General features: G+C 56.9%; 1 protein-coding gene across 2 annotated transcripts; it reads right to left on the bottom strand.

Annotated features, from left to right (window-relative positions):
- Nucleotides 1-504: 504 nt before the first annotated feature.
- On the bottom strand, nucleotides 505-15,362 carry Cant1 (calcium activated nucleotidase 1). Of its 2 annotated transcripts, XM_078041531.1 has the most exons (5): nucleotides 15,225-15,323; nucleotides 6,660-7,122; nucleotides 5,472-6,124; nucleotides 3,349-3,552; nucleotides 505-2,556 (listed from the first exon to the last, which is right to left on the bottom strand). In XM_078041531.1, exons 3-5 carry the CDS (start codon nucleotides 6,100-6,102, stop codon nucleotides 2,186-2,188), a joined length of 1,206 nt encoding a protein of 401 aa, XP_077897657.1. In that variant the 5' UTR covers nucleotides 6,103-6,124; nucleotides 6,660-7,122; nucleotides 15,225-15,323; the 3' UTR covers nucleotides 505-2,185. The 2 variants fall into 2 exon arrangements, with proteins under 2 accessions (XP_077897657.1, XP_077897656.1); XM_078041530.1 differs by lacking the exon at nucleotides 6,660-7,122 and having other exon boundaries at nucleotides 15,225-15,362.
- Between the last annotated feature and the right edge of the window lie 247 nt (nucleotides 15,363-15,609).

Here is a 15,609-nt window from a genome sequence, read left to right as displayed (position 1 = left end):
GCTTGCTGCCACCACCAGGTCCCCTCTCTCTCTGGCTGCCCCTGCGTCTTGTTCTTCCCTCCTGTTCTGAGGTGCCGCGGTCTTTGCATGAGGATTCTGTGATCCTTGGGAGGGCCCAGACCTCTCACCTGAGCACCACCTCCTCACCCGGGCTCCGAGGCGTGCCCACCGGGATGTGCAACAACATGGGTACCTGCATGTGGCCGCTCAGAGCCCTTATGCACATTCACTCACTATCCACGTGGCCAGGACACCAGGGGAGGGAAGTCAGGGAATGTGTCCTGGACACACAGCAAGGGCCAGCAGGGCTGAGGAGCCTGTGCAGACCATGGAAGCTGGACAGGACGCCACAGCTTCCCAAGAGGTGTCCTGGGCCAGGGGGTGCCTGTCCCACTGCCCCTGGGCGTGTCCAAGGACTCTCCTGCCCGGCTTTGTCCGTGCTCCTGAGAGAAGGGTGCCCTGGGGGGGACTTGGCCTGGTCAGCACAGAGCAGGAGACGAGCACTCACGTTCCCCTGTGCTTTATTGTTTATGAAACAAATGGACAAAGGGAAGGAGACAATCATCATGCCGACAGCAGCGAACACGGGGACAGGGAAGGCTGGCTTCCAGGTCTCTGGAAGTCACTCAGTCGCACACCTGGCCTGTGGCTCAGGAGCCCCAACACATCAAGAGTGCCTCAAGCCAGCGACTGCCCGGCCTCTGGAGGTCTTGATTTTGTTTTAAAGAACAGCTCTGATGGCATCGACGCTCAGGGGGTGGCGGCTCAGAAGCCCACCAGGCAAAGGCAGGAGAGCGGGGTCGTGGCTGCGCCCGAGGAAGCCCGGCTTGGAGAACCATCATGTTCAGTCGAGCGTCTTTGCTCTGCTGCTTCTCCTACAGCAGGAGGACCAAGCTGTGCAGGACGTCTCACCAGAGCCCGGCAGGGGACTGTCCCAGTTCCAAGGAGAAGAGGTCTGCAAGGGTCAGCACAGGGCCAGGTGCAGCCAAGAGTCCCTCCCACCACTGCCGAGCTTCTGTCGCAGGGTGAGGCAGCCAGACAGGGATGCCATGATGAATGGACTCATCCCTTCTTGGCTTAGTCCTGCCTCACCTCTGTCCCCAACCACCCCCACCTCCCCAGCACTGGGAAGAGACAACAGGGACCAACAAAGGAGCCAAGTCTGTGCGAAGCTTCCACAGAGAGGAGGCTGCAAAACTCCCACAGGAAGGAGAAAGGCCATGGAGAGAAACCCAGGAGGTGGCAGGACAACCTCCAGAACAAAGCCGCCCTGGTCAAGGGTCAGGGAACAAGACATTCAAGTCATCCGTGAGAGTCCTGAAGGGCAAGGCGCCTTCTGAAAGCTGCCAGGGAATGGCCGCGAGCCAAGCACTCAGACACCACTGTAAACTGGCTTTGCTACCTGTGGCTGCTTAGTGACAACTTCCTGCCGCTGGTGGCAAATTTATTCACTGTGACTGCTCTGTGGGGTGAGATTTGGTGATTCCATTTGATGAGAGAGGAAACTACTTTAGTAAAAATAAGATAATAATTAAAACCTCACAGTGCTACACAGCCCTAGAACATTCCCAAAGGGCGGAAGCAGGGTCCTTGGCTGTGGGGTGGCTGGGAGCAATCTTGCAGGGTGCCAGTCAGCAGTGGGCAGGTGTCCCCAGAGGCCACCATGCTCCATGCATCCTGCAGTGTAAACATTTACTTTCCAAGGGTCTGGGGGCGCATGGAATGGATGCCCGGGTTTGAGAGGAGGATGGGGGTAGCTGGGAGCTCCTCACGGCAGGCCTGCCTCCACTCCCTGTGGATTCCAAGACAGGGCACCTGCTTCAGTGCCCTCGGTGCTCCTGAAGCACTGACTACACAGAGAGCACAGGGAAAGGCAAGCCGGGAGGCCAGGTGGGCCAGAGGGGGCAGAACCTGGCGGGCAGTCGGCGGCCCAGATCAAGATGCCTGCAGCAGTCGCCTCTGCAGCCGCCCGGCAGCACAGAGCTGGGAGCTGGCCAGGGCTGGGGGGCCTCCCTGCCATTCACAACTTCAGGCTGCTCCATGCCAGGAACTGAACTCCCTGCTCTGGGGACGAAACCAGACACACACTTCATGGTTACAAAGAGAAGACAACAGAAGTGAGTCCCCTGGGCTTTACAGAACCAGAGGCCCGGCTCAGCCTTGCTGGCGTTGGGAGCATTTTAATCTATATGAACTCTATTCCTTCATACTTCACACTTCCTATCTTGGTTTCTGGGAGGAGGACGCGCCCATCAAGCGTGAAGGCCATGATGTAGGTGGCGACGATGCCAGTATCCTCTTCAGACTTGAGGGCCACGATTATCTGGTCGTCAGTGTTGGGGATGAACTTGAAGGATGAGAAGCCGTGTGTGGGGATCAGCTCTCCAACACGGCGGACGGAGATGTCCCCGAAGTCCTGGGCCGCGCTCAGGAGGAGGTTGGTGCCCTTGTGCTCATCTTCCTTCTCACTGTAGCGCTCGTGGCTGGCCCTGCGAGGCAGGAAGAACCAGCGCTGCAGGGTGTCGCTCCAGCAGGCAGATTCGTGAATGAGGTAGCCTTAGGACACAGGACAAACAGGTCACCAAGCACATTCGGCAGGATGCCCCTGCCCGTCCTCCCCCTCCCATCAGGTGTGCTGGCCCTCGCTGCAGTGGCAGGGAGCAGGGACTCAGGACGTGTGGGCAGCAGGAACCGAGGGCCTTCACCGACCTTCCTGTGGCTGGTGACAGCACAGGCAGGCACAGCAGACAGCAAATGCCGCTCTAAGCCTTTGGTAGCCTGGCTCTTGCTGCTGACCCAGGTGCCCATGAGCCAGGCATTCTGTCTCTATTTTTGTTCCCTTGGTGCTAATGAAGGGGCACAGAAAGGAGAAAGGGCCCAGGGAGGGGACAAAATAAACAGGCAAGTCTGACCTGTGGGCAGAGCCACCAGAGGGGAGGCAGCCTGAGGCAGAGGAGGCCTGCCCCTCCCTTCCAGGACAGGAGCACCCACAGGAGGAGCTCGGCTCAGCCACTTCCTCCTGCACCTGGAGCTGCCCCAGCCTCCAGAGAAGACACACCCCTGGACAAGGGTGGAGGAAGGCGGCCAGAACTGGCCACCTCCTCCTGCTGTCGCTGGGAGGGACCGTGGCCCCCAACCTCTGGAACAGAGACAGCCCACACTGGGGCTGCTCCTGTGTGGACCACGGGGTGCGGTGGAGGTACTGTCCGGACCAGGCAGGGACAAAGAGAAAATGGCTCCTGAGTCCTGGAATCCGTGGCCGGAGGGCAGCAACCACAGAGAGAGAACCCTGAGCACGAGGGGACTGTCACTGTGCCTGGGCCAGAGCCGGCCTCGTGGGCCTCTTACCTGGGGGTCGGATCCCAGCGGCGGCCCTCAGGGCATTGTAGCTGGACACCCAGTTCTCGTGGTGCACGCTGCCCCTGTGGCCCACCACCTTCACCCACTCGGGGTTCTCATTCATCACCTCCCCGGTGGTGGTGGTCCACTCCTTGCCCAAGCCGCCCACGTACAGGTGCTCGTCCTTCACAGCCAGCCACTCGGCTTTGAAGCCTGAGGAGAGAAGAGGAAAGAGGAGGAGAGTGCCTGCGGCTCGCCCCACCCCTCACCCCACGCCGGGCCTGCAGGAGCTGCTGCCAGTCAGGCCATGAGCCTTGGCAGCGCAGCAGCTTTGGACATCAGAAGTCACGGCATCTCACTGGGCAGGGGCAGGAGCCAGGGGCAGGAGTCTATGCAGAGCCCCACACCCAGGTGTCCCAGAGACGGCAGTACCTCCCTCCCCCTTTCTGCCCTCTGAGGAAGACCCCACTTCCTTTGGCAACCCTAGCAGGAAGTCTCTGTGAGTGGCTTGAGTCCCCGGCACTGCAGCTCCACCCTCCCCTCCCCTCTGCCCCCAACCCCTCAAGCTGCCCCCCACCCCCAAGACCACTCTCAGATGCTGGAGCAGAGCAGGCCTGACAGCCCTGTGGTCTGCGGCGGGACTGCCCAGGAGGCCTGGTGTTCAGATGCGGCTTCATTCTGATGTATCTATTCAGGAACCACCTCTGTTTTTTTCTTAGCGGACTTATTTACTACAAGCCAACCTTTGAAGGCTGCAGCACAGTTCAGGCTGGGGGCCTTTGTTCTTCTAGCACATTCTGACCTGTTCTAACCCCTGGATGTTAACTTGTGGTTGTTTCCCTAAATATCCTGCAAGCTTCTCAGCTCCCAGGAGCTGGAGCTCCAGCCCCTCCCTGCACTGGGGACAGCAGCTCCCGGGAGACTTCTCTGCAGGTGGCTCTGGGGTCCTGTTGAATTCTGGCAACCCCAGTGCCCTGTCAGCCGCCTGAGCCACATCTGTGATAAGATGCTCCGTTCACTGGGTCTTCAGTCCCTTCTGGACCCCTGAGCACAGGCCAGTCCCAGAGGCCCTGTGGCCCTGCTTTCTTCCTGGTCCAAGAGGAAGAAGGAAACCACACAATGATAGCCTAAAGCCCTGATGACATGAAGCAGGAAGCTGGGCAACCAACATCGTCTGATTCCCACTTGGAGATGTGTCCCTCCAACACCCAGCCAGGGGCAATGCTGGATTTCATCCCCGGGAGACGGCCTGAGGCTGCCAGGGGAGCCCAGTTAGAGCAATTCCTTCTTTGACCTGAAAGAGCCTCCAGGTGCATTTAGCTTTCTAAAAGGGGCAGGTCCCCAAAGAGCTCAAACGGGATGATGCGCCAACCTGGCCAATGCCCTGGGCTCTCTCTCCATGTGATAGCTCTGCAGCTCCTCCCTGCCCTGCAGAAGCAGTAACTCCTTCCTGGCAAACCCAAGCTCAGGGCTGGGTGCTAGTGGTGGGCAGGAATGGTGGCTCCTTACCACCGCCCTGCCGGCTTGCTTCCGGGCAGAGCACGATGGTTCAGGAGACCTTTTCTGTAGGCTCAGGGCGGCAGCAGTGGCTTCCTAGGTCCAGAAGCTGAGATCAAAGTCTCGCTCAAACAGAACCACGGGCCACCATGGTTTCAAGGTAAGGTACTGGGGGATGGACCCAGCCCAATCCTAAGATGTCTATGAAGATACACAAAGGGACATGGTTCTGAAGGAGTAAAAGCAGAAGTGACATGGTCCTAAAACTCATTCTGGAAGAAATGTCCCACTCTCTGGTGGGCTCTAGTGATAAGCTTTGACTTTTAGAAACAGCTGGGTGTAATGGGTGGCTCCTGTTCATGGTGGGGGTGCAGGGCTGAGTAGGTGAGAGCTCGCACTTCTGGCTGTATGAAGTCTTCACCAGGCACCAGGGTTACTTCTCAACTGCAAACCCAACTACAGCCAGCTGGCCTGGGGTCCCCCAGCACAGGCCCTGATGAGAACTTGCCAGAAGCAGCTCCCTTTAGGGGCTGGGACCTGGCTCGGGTAGAACATCTGCCTGGCATGCACACGGCCCTGGGTCAGCTTCCCCAGCACATCAAAAACAGGTGAAAACAGGAAGTGGCTCCATTTACCTTTCTCCACGGTCCCATCGCCATCAGACAGAATCACCCAGGGCACAGCCTTCGTGCCTTCGATCTGGTAGATGACCCCTGTGCGGTCATCCACAGAGTAGAGTTTCCCATTAAAGACGACCAGATCAGAGAGCTCCATGCCCCTTCCCTTTTCTGCCAGGTGGGACTCTAGGATCCCATGGTCTTTGTCCCACTCAATGGTCACTTTATCCCCACTGTCTGACAGGGTCAGATAGCCCTTCTTCAGGTAACTGAACCAGGTGTTTTCCTCCTGAGCCTTAGACTCTGTGTCCAGGTCAGCAATGACTGCAATTCGGTACCGAAGTCCACCTGGTGTTCTCTGGGGGGCCGAGAGGGGGTAGGTGTCATTGTAGTGGGCAGCAGGCATCTGGCCAAGTCTCCAGTTGTGTGCATTGTGAGCAAGAGTCCTGCCCGGGGCTGGGCGGTGGGAGTACAGCAGCCAGAAGAGGGCTGCGCCCACGAAAGATGTCAGGATCACCCTCCAGCGGGGACGGAAGCGGGGGTCTGCGGCCTTGGTCATGGACGCCAGCACAGGAAGTCCCCCCACACTTATCCGGAGGGAGTGCATAGGCTCATTCCATTCCAGGTGGTCAGAGGGCTTGATGGGCATCAGACTGAGCACTGGGCAGAACCTGCACCCCAAGGAGAGAGGAGAGTGGTCAGCAAGCAGGAAGCACATGGTCTCAGCAGAGTGTCCAGGCTGCAGTCAGGCTTATCCAGAAGAAACGGGATTTCATGGCTTTGTCAAAGCCTGACCCCAGCAATCTTTATTTATTCTTATTCAGCAAGACAACATCTTTTTAGAAGAAAAATTATCCCCTGTCCCTGTCCCAGCTGGCAAGACATAAAGATGAGCAAGAATGAGGGGTTTGGGGTGGGCTGGTGTCTTACAGACTCTCTAAAGGGGAACAAGCAGGGGAGTCAAGTGGGGAAGGGAGCAGGGCAACAGAAGGGGCACAGACCCAAATGTCACCTCCTATAAGCCCTCCCTATGTTGCACAGCGGGACTGTTAATTTCTGCCTCCACCTCAGCACCCCCAGCTCCCAGTCAGTGCCCAGCACAGACCGGATAGGGGCTTAGTAGGTGATTGAGGCTTTACTTCCTGGGCCAAGCCCATGAAATGAAAAATAAAGCAGATGGGAGCCAGGCAGAAGACCTCCACCTACTTGATGTGCGGCTGGAAGCGACTCCTCCCTGGCGCCTTCTACTAACTTCCACGACTGCAGGGACAGAGTCCGAGCCACTCCTGCTGCTGGGCGCCCAGCCTGTGTGTACACAGGCTCCAAAGGACTGCTGGGCTCACCCAAGGCCTTGGCCAAGCCCTGGGCCCCTCCTGGGCCACACCCCAGGCAAGTTCAGGGTTGGGCGCTGGTGGTGGTGGGCAGGAGTGGCGGCTCTTTTCCACACCCTCCTTGCTTGCTTCCAGGCAGAGCAACGGTTCAGTGGGACCACAGAGGTGCCAGGCCAGCATCAGCATTGCCCTCTGTCTCCAGGACAGTTGCCCAGTGCCATCGAGAAGCTGCTCCTGGCTCTGCTGGGGACACAGCTGGCCACTGTTCCTGGCCCTTCCACCTTCAACTTAAAGCACTTCAGTACCTCCCTTCTGGATCAATGGAGCATGTCTGCCACCTCAAGAAAACAGGGAACAAAACACATGTGACTTCATGGGCAGCTGCTGCTCTCACCGCCAGGCAGCATCTGGGAACGGTCTGGGCACCCCAGCAGCTGTGTGTGAACCTTGGGCCCTCGTGCACCTGACCACGAGGCACCCACATCCAGGCCGCAGGCCGTTTACAGGGCAATGCCCTACATGGAAGCCTGCCTCTCATGCCCTCTCCTTGGACAGTCGGGTTTTAGCCTGCAGGGTCAGGTTCAAGGGTGAAGTGTGTGCATGAGGTCTGCTATTCTGAGCAAGAGTGAGAGAAGATTCCAGGCCCCTAAGGGCTATGGCAACCACCTCACAGGGTGGGTCTCTTGGGCAAGGGCTGCTTCTTGGCAATGGCCACAGGTGGCCACTGAGGCCTTCCTGCCTGGAGGACTTCTCCCTGATGGGTTCTGTTTCTCCCTGTCCCTTTTTCAACCCTTGGGCTTCAACCCTAGGCTCTGGCAAGGCCCAAGAGTCCCAGTGGTTTATCCTTCGCCTGGATGTAACCACTGAGCTCTGAATTCCTCCATCTCACCTCCTACGCAAAATGCTGCCTGCATTTCCAACATGCATTTTAAACATGATGTTTCAAAACATAAGTCCTAGGCCCCCTCCCCTCAAGCCCCTCACCCCATCTTCCCACGAATAGCATGGTGAGGAGGCTGCCATATGCACAGCTGCCAAGCAGAGACTCTCACCGGAACCTAGGAGGTGCACCTTTCTGAGTGGGTGTTACACTTCCACGAAAAGATACCAACCACCACAGAAATCCTGAGTGACCTATCCCTCCCTTTTCATTCCCAAAGTCCACTGGCAGAGCTAACCATTCAAAACTGGCCTCCTATTCCTGGCTCCGTCCATTTCTAGGCTCAGCCCTCACTAAACCACGCCAGCAGCCTCCCTCAGTCCCTCTGCAGCCACTGTCCTCCCTGGCAACCCATTGCCACCCAGCAGCCTGCACCACAGCCTATGGGACCTTCAGGCTCCTCGTTCCAGGAACACAGTCCTGCAGCCTCCCGTGCAGCCCTCCCCACTCTCCACCACCTCCCCTGCTTGCCAGCCCCAGCCATGCTGGTCTCCTTTGGTCCTGGCTACCACAGCCCTCATCCCCAGGGCACAGCTTCTGTTCCCTTGCCTGGGACACTGTGGTCCTGCTCTTTGCATGGCTAGTTCACTTCCATCTTCAGGATTTTCTGAATGTCCACTCCTTGGAAAGACCGTGTCCCTCCTGCCCTCCACCATCTGTAGCCTTATGCAACTGTTCTTGCTCTGCTGTCCCTCACACTCGGCTTACCACTGGGCAGCTGGTAGAAACTTGGTACACATTTGCCAGAGGAATGAAAAATAAATGTCGTAGTTGGCCATTATTCAACTGCCCCTCAATACCCTGTCTCCTCTGTGCCCCCAACCTAGTTATCCTGCAAACTCACAGCTTGAGATCAAGTCCCTGACATGTGACCCGTTTAGCTGCATATCTGAGCTGCAGGTCCAGGGAAGATGGCACCTGCTGTCACACACTGGAGCCCCTGCAGGTATTGCTGCTCAGCTCTCTTGACATCCCTATGTCACCAACCACATCTCCACCATTCTTGTCAAAATCCCAGCCCACTGCTCCCAGCAGCCCCTCTTGCAGCAGCTGAGGCCTGGGTGTGGCCACACCCCTACACTTTGTGTCAGGGAAAGGGTTTCCCTCTGCCACTCAGCTCGGGGTTCCCAGCAGGTTGGCTGCTGCTGCCTCCTCTGGCTCACCTCACTCACTCTTCAGACTATTCATGGGACACGGCAAGTACTGAACTTTGGTTTGTGGACGGCAGATCTGTGAACCTAAAGGGGGACAAGTCCTTCCTGAGCCCCTGGCACCCACACTCCCTGGTCCCCCTCTCCTTGAGCCGCTGCACAGCCTGGATCTGAACTTCCTGCATGTTCTCTGTGCCTCTCAGTGCTCTGTCCCTCCTAAAACCAGGGGGCCTCTCTGCTGGCCCCTGGGGCTGGCTTCCCTCTCTGCCAGTGTACAAGCTCAGTCACTACCTCATCCTCGAGTTCTCCCATGGCTTGACCTCTGCAAGGAAGGCCCTGCGCCTCTGTGGCTACACCCCCCTGAACTGCAGGCCAGTTGAGCAGCCACATTCCAGGCCCCTGGGCACTAAACACATTCCTCCGCAGGAATTTACTCTCCTGGCTAAGGATGGGCCCAACCTCGGGAGTCACCTGGAGCCGTAACAGCTTTCTGGTTTCCATACACCCAGGCAGGCACCAGGCCACTTGCACTGCCCGTCCCCACATCCTGCCTAGTCCTCTCACCCTGATAACGTCCAAGGGCTCCTAATGACCTAGAACTTGCAGGTCAAAACTTGCCATTTCTAGTTTTCAGACCTCAGACAAGGGACTTCCCTTTCTCAGCCTCAGTTTCCTCCCTGGTGCCACACTGAAGGGAGAGGGCTGCCCCAGCCTGACTGCCATCTTTCCTCTGAAAAGCACTGTTTACCTACTTCAGCCTGTAGAGAAGGCCGGGGTCTTCAGGCCCAGCCTCCCTGAGCTCTCCACCGGCACGACCCGGGGTCACTCACAATTCTAGACTCCCTCCAGGTGTCTAGACCCTACTCAAGGTGTTTCCTCCACCGGGGATGCTGGTCTTCTCTGCCCACAAGGAACCACCACAACTCCCCGGAAGTGCCAGGACAGCCCTGCTCCCTGCTCTCCTGCCTTGTTTCTCAGGTGAGTACTCCTTCACATGCCCCACCCCAGCAAGCCTCCCTCCTGGAGGAAGCTGATCCTGGCCCCAAGATACCCAAGAACTGGGGCTGGGGCTGTGGCTCAGTGGTAGAGCACTTGCCTAGCATGTGTGAGGCACTGGGTTCGATCCTCAGCACCACATAAAATTAAATAAACAATTGCCAATATTAAAAAAAAATAAGAAGAACCTAGGAGAGTGACCTTGAATGGCAATGTAAACTTTGGAGATGTGGTTAAGGATTCTGAGTTGGGAAGGTGGTCCGTAGGCCCTAAATGCAAGCACAGTGTCTTTTTATAAAGGGGAGGCAGGAGATGGATGGAGACAGAAGAGAGGGCCAAGTGACCTCAGAGGAAGAGGTAGGGTGACATGGCCACAATCCAAAGAACACCTGGGGCCCCTAAAACTGGAAGGACAAGGAATGGGTCCTCCTCTAGAGCCTTCGGAGGGACTGCAGCCCTGGGGACACCCCAATTTTGACCTAGTGGATTGATACTGGTTTCAAGTTCTCTGGCTATTCAATCTCCATAACCTTGAGAGAAAAAGCGTGTGCTTCCTTACGCCACCAAGTGTGTCACCTGCTAGGGCACCACACAGCCCAGCCTGGCCAGGTGAGCTCCTGGAGGGAGGCTCTGCCTCAGCACAGGACCTCGGTGGCCACAAGACGGGAGGTCTGGCCTTCCAGAGTAACCTTCCTTCCCTCCTTTAGCACTGGGAGTTGTTGTGTTTTGCAGAAGTCTCCCTTGCCTTTGTTCTCCATGGCCCCACACCGGGTTCTGCCCGAGGCTGACTCTGGGCACCTTGGCTGCCCAGGCCATCAAGCCAGGGCTTCCAGGGCTTCTGGAAGCTTCACTTAAAAGACACACAGCCACCAGCAACAGAAGCCAGGGCAGATGAAAGACAAATGGACAGGGGCTGGTCCTAGAAGAAAGGAGCTGAGCCTGTCCCCCTCACACCCTTGCACCCTCAAAGATGAAAGAAGCTTGTTACCCCCACCTGCAGCATGAAGTTTTCATAAGGAAAAAAAGAACCAAGGCTGCAGTGAAAAGACCAGGTTCCTGGGCAGCCAAGCACCTGGCAGGGGGCCTGCAAACAAGTGTCGCCCAGGCTCAGAAGCCTTCCAGGACCGCACCCTGCTAGCCGGCTTCTTCCCATGTTGTTGGTGCTCCCTGGAAAGAGCAACCAGAGCACCAGCTACCTTAGAGGCTCTGGCTCCCGATTCCTCTACCCCTTTTCTAGGCAGGCACTGAGAAAGGCTCACCGACCTTCAGGCATTTCGGATTCCTTTACCAAAAAGCCAGAAACAGCAAGGCTCAGCAGTGGCAGACACAGATGTCTGTCCACTCCAAAGGATGTTTTTAGGTAGCATGGGAGCAGCAAGGAAACAGGGTGTTTTTCTCTATGCACACCCAGGAGGCCACCCAGGCTGTGTCCCTATCCTGGGAGTGAGTAGCTCCTCCACTGTTAGGAAGAGCCGTGACTCAGAAGACACCTACCTCCATGGAAACCCCAGGCCTGCACCCACTCTCCACCGCGAGCAGAGGGATCAGGGGTGCCTATACAGCAGACAGCCGGCCAGTCTACAGGTCTCTCCTACTTCCTTAAGAAGTGCAATAAGGCAGGTGGCAGAGCTAACAGGTTTAAGGCACTGTCAGAGCAGACTCCTCCCTTTCAGGATCCAGGCAGGGCGGGACAGCTCTCGGTGCTGAGTCTCCCAGTCCCTCACTCCTGCACCGGAGAGAATGCGCGAAGGCAAGTCTCACAGAAAGGGACGCTTGCTTACCCGTGCTACTACTGCCCTTGAGCCCATTTCAAGTCTGGACAGGTGGGCAGCACAGGGAAGAAAGAAAGCAATGCCTGCGCCAGGGACTGCTGAGGCTACCTGCCCCCCAAGGCCCCCAGCTCAGGATCCTCGAACTCAACACCTCCACCCACCCACGCAGGGTCCTGCAAGGAAAGGCACTCGCAGCTGCTCTTGGCACCAACTTGTCACTTCAAAATGACTTGTTTTGGGGACTGGGGATGTGCCTCAAGTGGTAACGTGTACACCTGGCATGCGCGGGGCATTGGGTTTGATCCTCAACACCACAAAAAAAGAAAATAAAATAAAGATGTTGTGTCCACCAAAACCTGAAAAATAAATATCAAAAAATTCTCTCTCTCTTAAAAAAAAATGACTTGTTTTCAGCCTTGGTTTTTGTTTTTAGTACTGGGGATTGAACACAAGGGCACCGAACCACTGAGTCACATCCCCAGCCCTTTTCATATGTTTTATTTAGAGATAGGGTCTCACTAAGTTGTTTAGGGTCTCGCTCAATTGCTGAGGCTGATTTTGAACTCAGGATCCTCCTGCCTCAGCCTCCTAAATTGGTGGGATTACAAGTGTGCACCACTACGCCTGGCTGGGTTTTTATTTTTTAAGTCAATTACTTATGACTTAAGTCATAAGCAGGATGTTAGTTTCCACTGCTGTTTTAACTAATTTCTACAGACTCAGCAATTTAAACATCACAAAACTATTTATTTCAGTCCTGTAGGACAGAAGTCTGACAAGGGTCTCACTGGGCTATAATCAAGAACTGGTTGGTTCCTTTTCCAGTCTCTTGGGGAGAATCCACTTCCTGGCCTCCTCCAGCTTCCAGAGGCTGCCTGTTCCTCGCCTTGTGGCTCCTTCCCCACCCCCACCCCCATCAGCAATATGGCATTCCTGGTGTCTTTCTGCTGTCACTTCTCTCTCATTCTTCTACCTCCCTCTTCCACTTTAAGGACTCCACGTTCATGTGGGGCCCTTCATGTGGGGCCCGAGGGAAAATGCAAGAGACCAACCCTGTTTCCGGCAGGAGATCAGCAACCTGACCTGAACTCCCCTTGGCCTGTAACTTAGCATATTCACAGGTGGGGAAGGGGATGGGGCCTGGCCCTCTTGGGGGCTTGACTATTCACACCAAGCCTTTCAATGAGTTGGGCCACACAGCTTCACACCTCTACAGTTGGAATTTCTGTTTTTGCTTAATTTATATCACTTCAAGAGTTATCCAAACCCTGCTGAGATACCCCAAACAACCCTATCCTCCACTTTCCCAGAATGCCTGACAATACAGGGTTTCAACAGTCCCTGATGGACCCAATCAGAGCTCATTCCAGACAGTTCAGTGGCACCCTCATGCTTCCCTCAGTGTGGGCTCCTGGGACAGGCAGGCAGTAGACCCTTGGAGCCACTCCACGTGGCCTGGCCACTCACCCGCACTCCAAGCTCAGAGCTCAGTCACCCTGCTCAGTGTGAAGCCAGATGTCAGCTCCTTCTGACTTCCCACAGCATCTTCCCCTGCCCACTCAGCTCCTGGACTTATTATAGAGAAATAATGAAGATTTAAAAAGTGTGGACCAAAAGAGGAAAATAAACAACTTCCCAGTTTTCTCTAGTATCAAGATTGCTTTTTCCTAACCAATACCTTGGCTCAATGAAAAGGAAAAGCAACATAAATGTTCTTAAAAATCAGTAAAAAAGTTTTAAATTCCCTTAATCTTGGCATTTGACACAAGCTTCTGGGGGAATCTCAATCTGCAGAGGGCACTGTCCCCCCATATCCTAGTACCATTCCACAGATAACCGACCTCCCAGTGGCAATGACCCACTTTACACTCTGGACCCAGCTGCAGATCCCAGCTCACAGCACACCCTAGAGCATCTGCATGCCCACCCCATGCAGCTATGGGAGGGCCATCCTCACTGTGGAGAACCTTCTCAAAGAGGTGACTGCCCGTGTGTATTCTTGGGAACCTGTATGTGGGGCCACATGCACAGAGCAAGGACAACTGCTTCCACTGCACCCCAGGACTCTCCTCAACACTCCTGTGCTCAGGGCCGCACGACATGTCAGGCACACAGGTGACAGATGGGCAAGCATGTTCTCCTGTATCAAAAGCTTAAGCCCACACACTCACTAAGTTGTTCTGGGCTGCGAAAACCCGGTCACACCCATCGGGCCCACTTAGTTGCAAGATTATGATTTTGTCCACCTCTTTGGATGTAACATAAGCTTTGGGGAACGGGTCAATTTGGACAAGAAAAAAAGTGACAGACCTAGAGTATTGTTCCTAGACTGTTGTGGTGGCCTTGTGACAATGCCTAGACAAATCTGTGCTTCACTTGAGTTCTCTTCCTGAGGACACGCTGGGCCACATGCAACAAGTACCCCTTGCCTCATCCAGAGAGCAGGCTGGCTCCTCCAATCTGCTTTCTACAGGGTTTTTGGGCACATAGAGAAGGCTCACTGAGGGCAGTGGGTAGAGGCTCCAGGGGGACCACTATGCCAATAGGCTCCAGCTGAACTGTTATGCTGAGACCTAAGGAGGGGTTAGAAGAAGGGTCTGCACCCCAGACCAAGAGGATGGTCCTCAGCCAACATGCTCACAACAGGAAGGAGTTGCCAATTCAGCTCCTTCAAGGCTGCAGCACATGCTCCCTTGTCACACAGGTCCTTCTGAGATCTGGTGCTTTTCTCAAGTTTTGGCCAGTCAGATCCCCTTGACACCAGCAGACTCAGGTTCCAATCCTGTGCAGTGTTGAGAATATGGTGGAAGACGATGCCAAGCAAACCCCGGAAGGGAAAGAGAAATGGAGCTGGCATGCTAAGGGACCAGTTTTCCTGGGGTCACTGAAGGGGAGAAGATGCCTGGGAGAAAAAGAGTTTGCTGGAGGTAGATGGAAGAGAGATCATGGTGGCCCTGGGCCAGACCTAGGAACAGAGGGAAACGAGAACTGTTCAGATGGAGAGAAGCAAAGGCACCAAGCCACAAGAATGGGAAAGGGGTGCCAGTCCCCAGGGATGGGAGACTCGGGCTAGACTGGAGGGACAGAAAGGGCGGGGAGGGAGGACAGTTTGCGAGTAAAAGATGGAATGAGATGTGCTGCCTAGAGGAAGGCTGGGTCTTGGCTACGGGGTCCTGGGTAAGGCAGGGCGGGCAAGAACTGGGGCGGAGCGGGATGCGGCGTGACAGGTGGGAAGGGGCGGGAAGGGGCGTCCCCCGTCAGTCGGGGAGAGGCGCGGCACAGGCCGGAGCAGGCCTGGGTTCCGGGTGGCGAGGAGGGAAGGGGACGTCCCCGGCGCAGGGTCCCGTGAGAGCCGGGCGGGCCTCCCACCAGGCCGACGGGAGCGCACTGCGCTGCAGTCGGCGGGGAACGTGACCCGCACTAGATGCGAGAGGAGGCGTCCGCCCGCAGGCTGCGGGTCAGGGCCCCGCTCGCGCAGGGAGCCCGCGGGGCCAGGGCCGAGCCGCGGCTGGGTGGGGGCGGCGGCAGGCTCCGGGCCGCGGCGATCGAGGGCGCCGGCCCGCGGGCGCGCCGTCACTCACCCGCTGCCGGCCAGGCTCCGCTGCCCTGCGGCGACCGCCTCGCTGCGCAGGGCCGGACGCGCGGGCCACCACTTCCGCCCGGACGCGCGTTCCCGGAAGCCTCTGTTCTGCGCCTGCGCCACAAGGTTCGGCCGCGCGCTCCCGGCGGCCCCGCCCCACCCGACCACGTGTTTCCGGCTGCGCGCCTGCGCGCCGGGCTGGCCCAAGCCCGCGACGCTGGCCTGCCGATGGGGCGGCCAAGGCTCCCGGGCCGTTGGCCCCCAGCCCCCAGCCCCTTGAGGGGCCTTGGCCCAGGTCCTCCCGGCCCGTCGCTGCGGTCGCTTCAGGGAGGCCTTCTGCCCACAGTGCAGCTCCCGCGCTAGCGCCCGGGAGGCCCTCAGGAGCG

Source organism: Ictidomys tridecemlineatus, chromosome 3, assembly GCF_052094955.1.
Source record: "Ictidomys tridecemlineatus isolate mIctTri1 chromosome 3, mIctTri1.hap1, whole genome shotgun sequence".
Taxonomy (NCBI): domain Eukaryota; kingdom Metazoa; phylum Chordata; class Mammalia; order Rodentia; family Sciuridae; genus Ictidomys; species Ictidomys tridecemlineatus.
This window is presented reverse-complemented; position numbering and strand designations above follow the sequence as displayed.

Excerpts from the sequence above, each read along its gene's own strand:
- Cant1 (XM_078041530.1), bottom strand. The coding sequence starts at position 6,102 with ATGCCCATCAAGCCCTCTGACCACCTGGAATGGAATGAGCCTATGCAC. Across the intron at positions 3,553-5,471 it reads CGATGGGACCGTGGAGAAAG|GCTTCAAAGCCGAGTGGCTG; the intron begins GTAAATGGAGCC and ends TTCTCTCCTCAG. Across the intron at positions 2,557-3,348 it reads CGCTGGGATCCGACCCCCAG|GCTACCTCATTCACGAATCT; the intron begins GTAAGAGGCCCA and ends CTGTGTCCTAAG.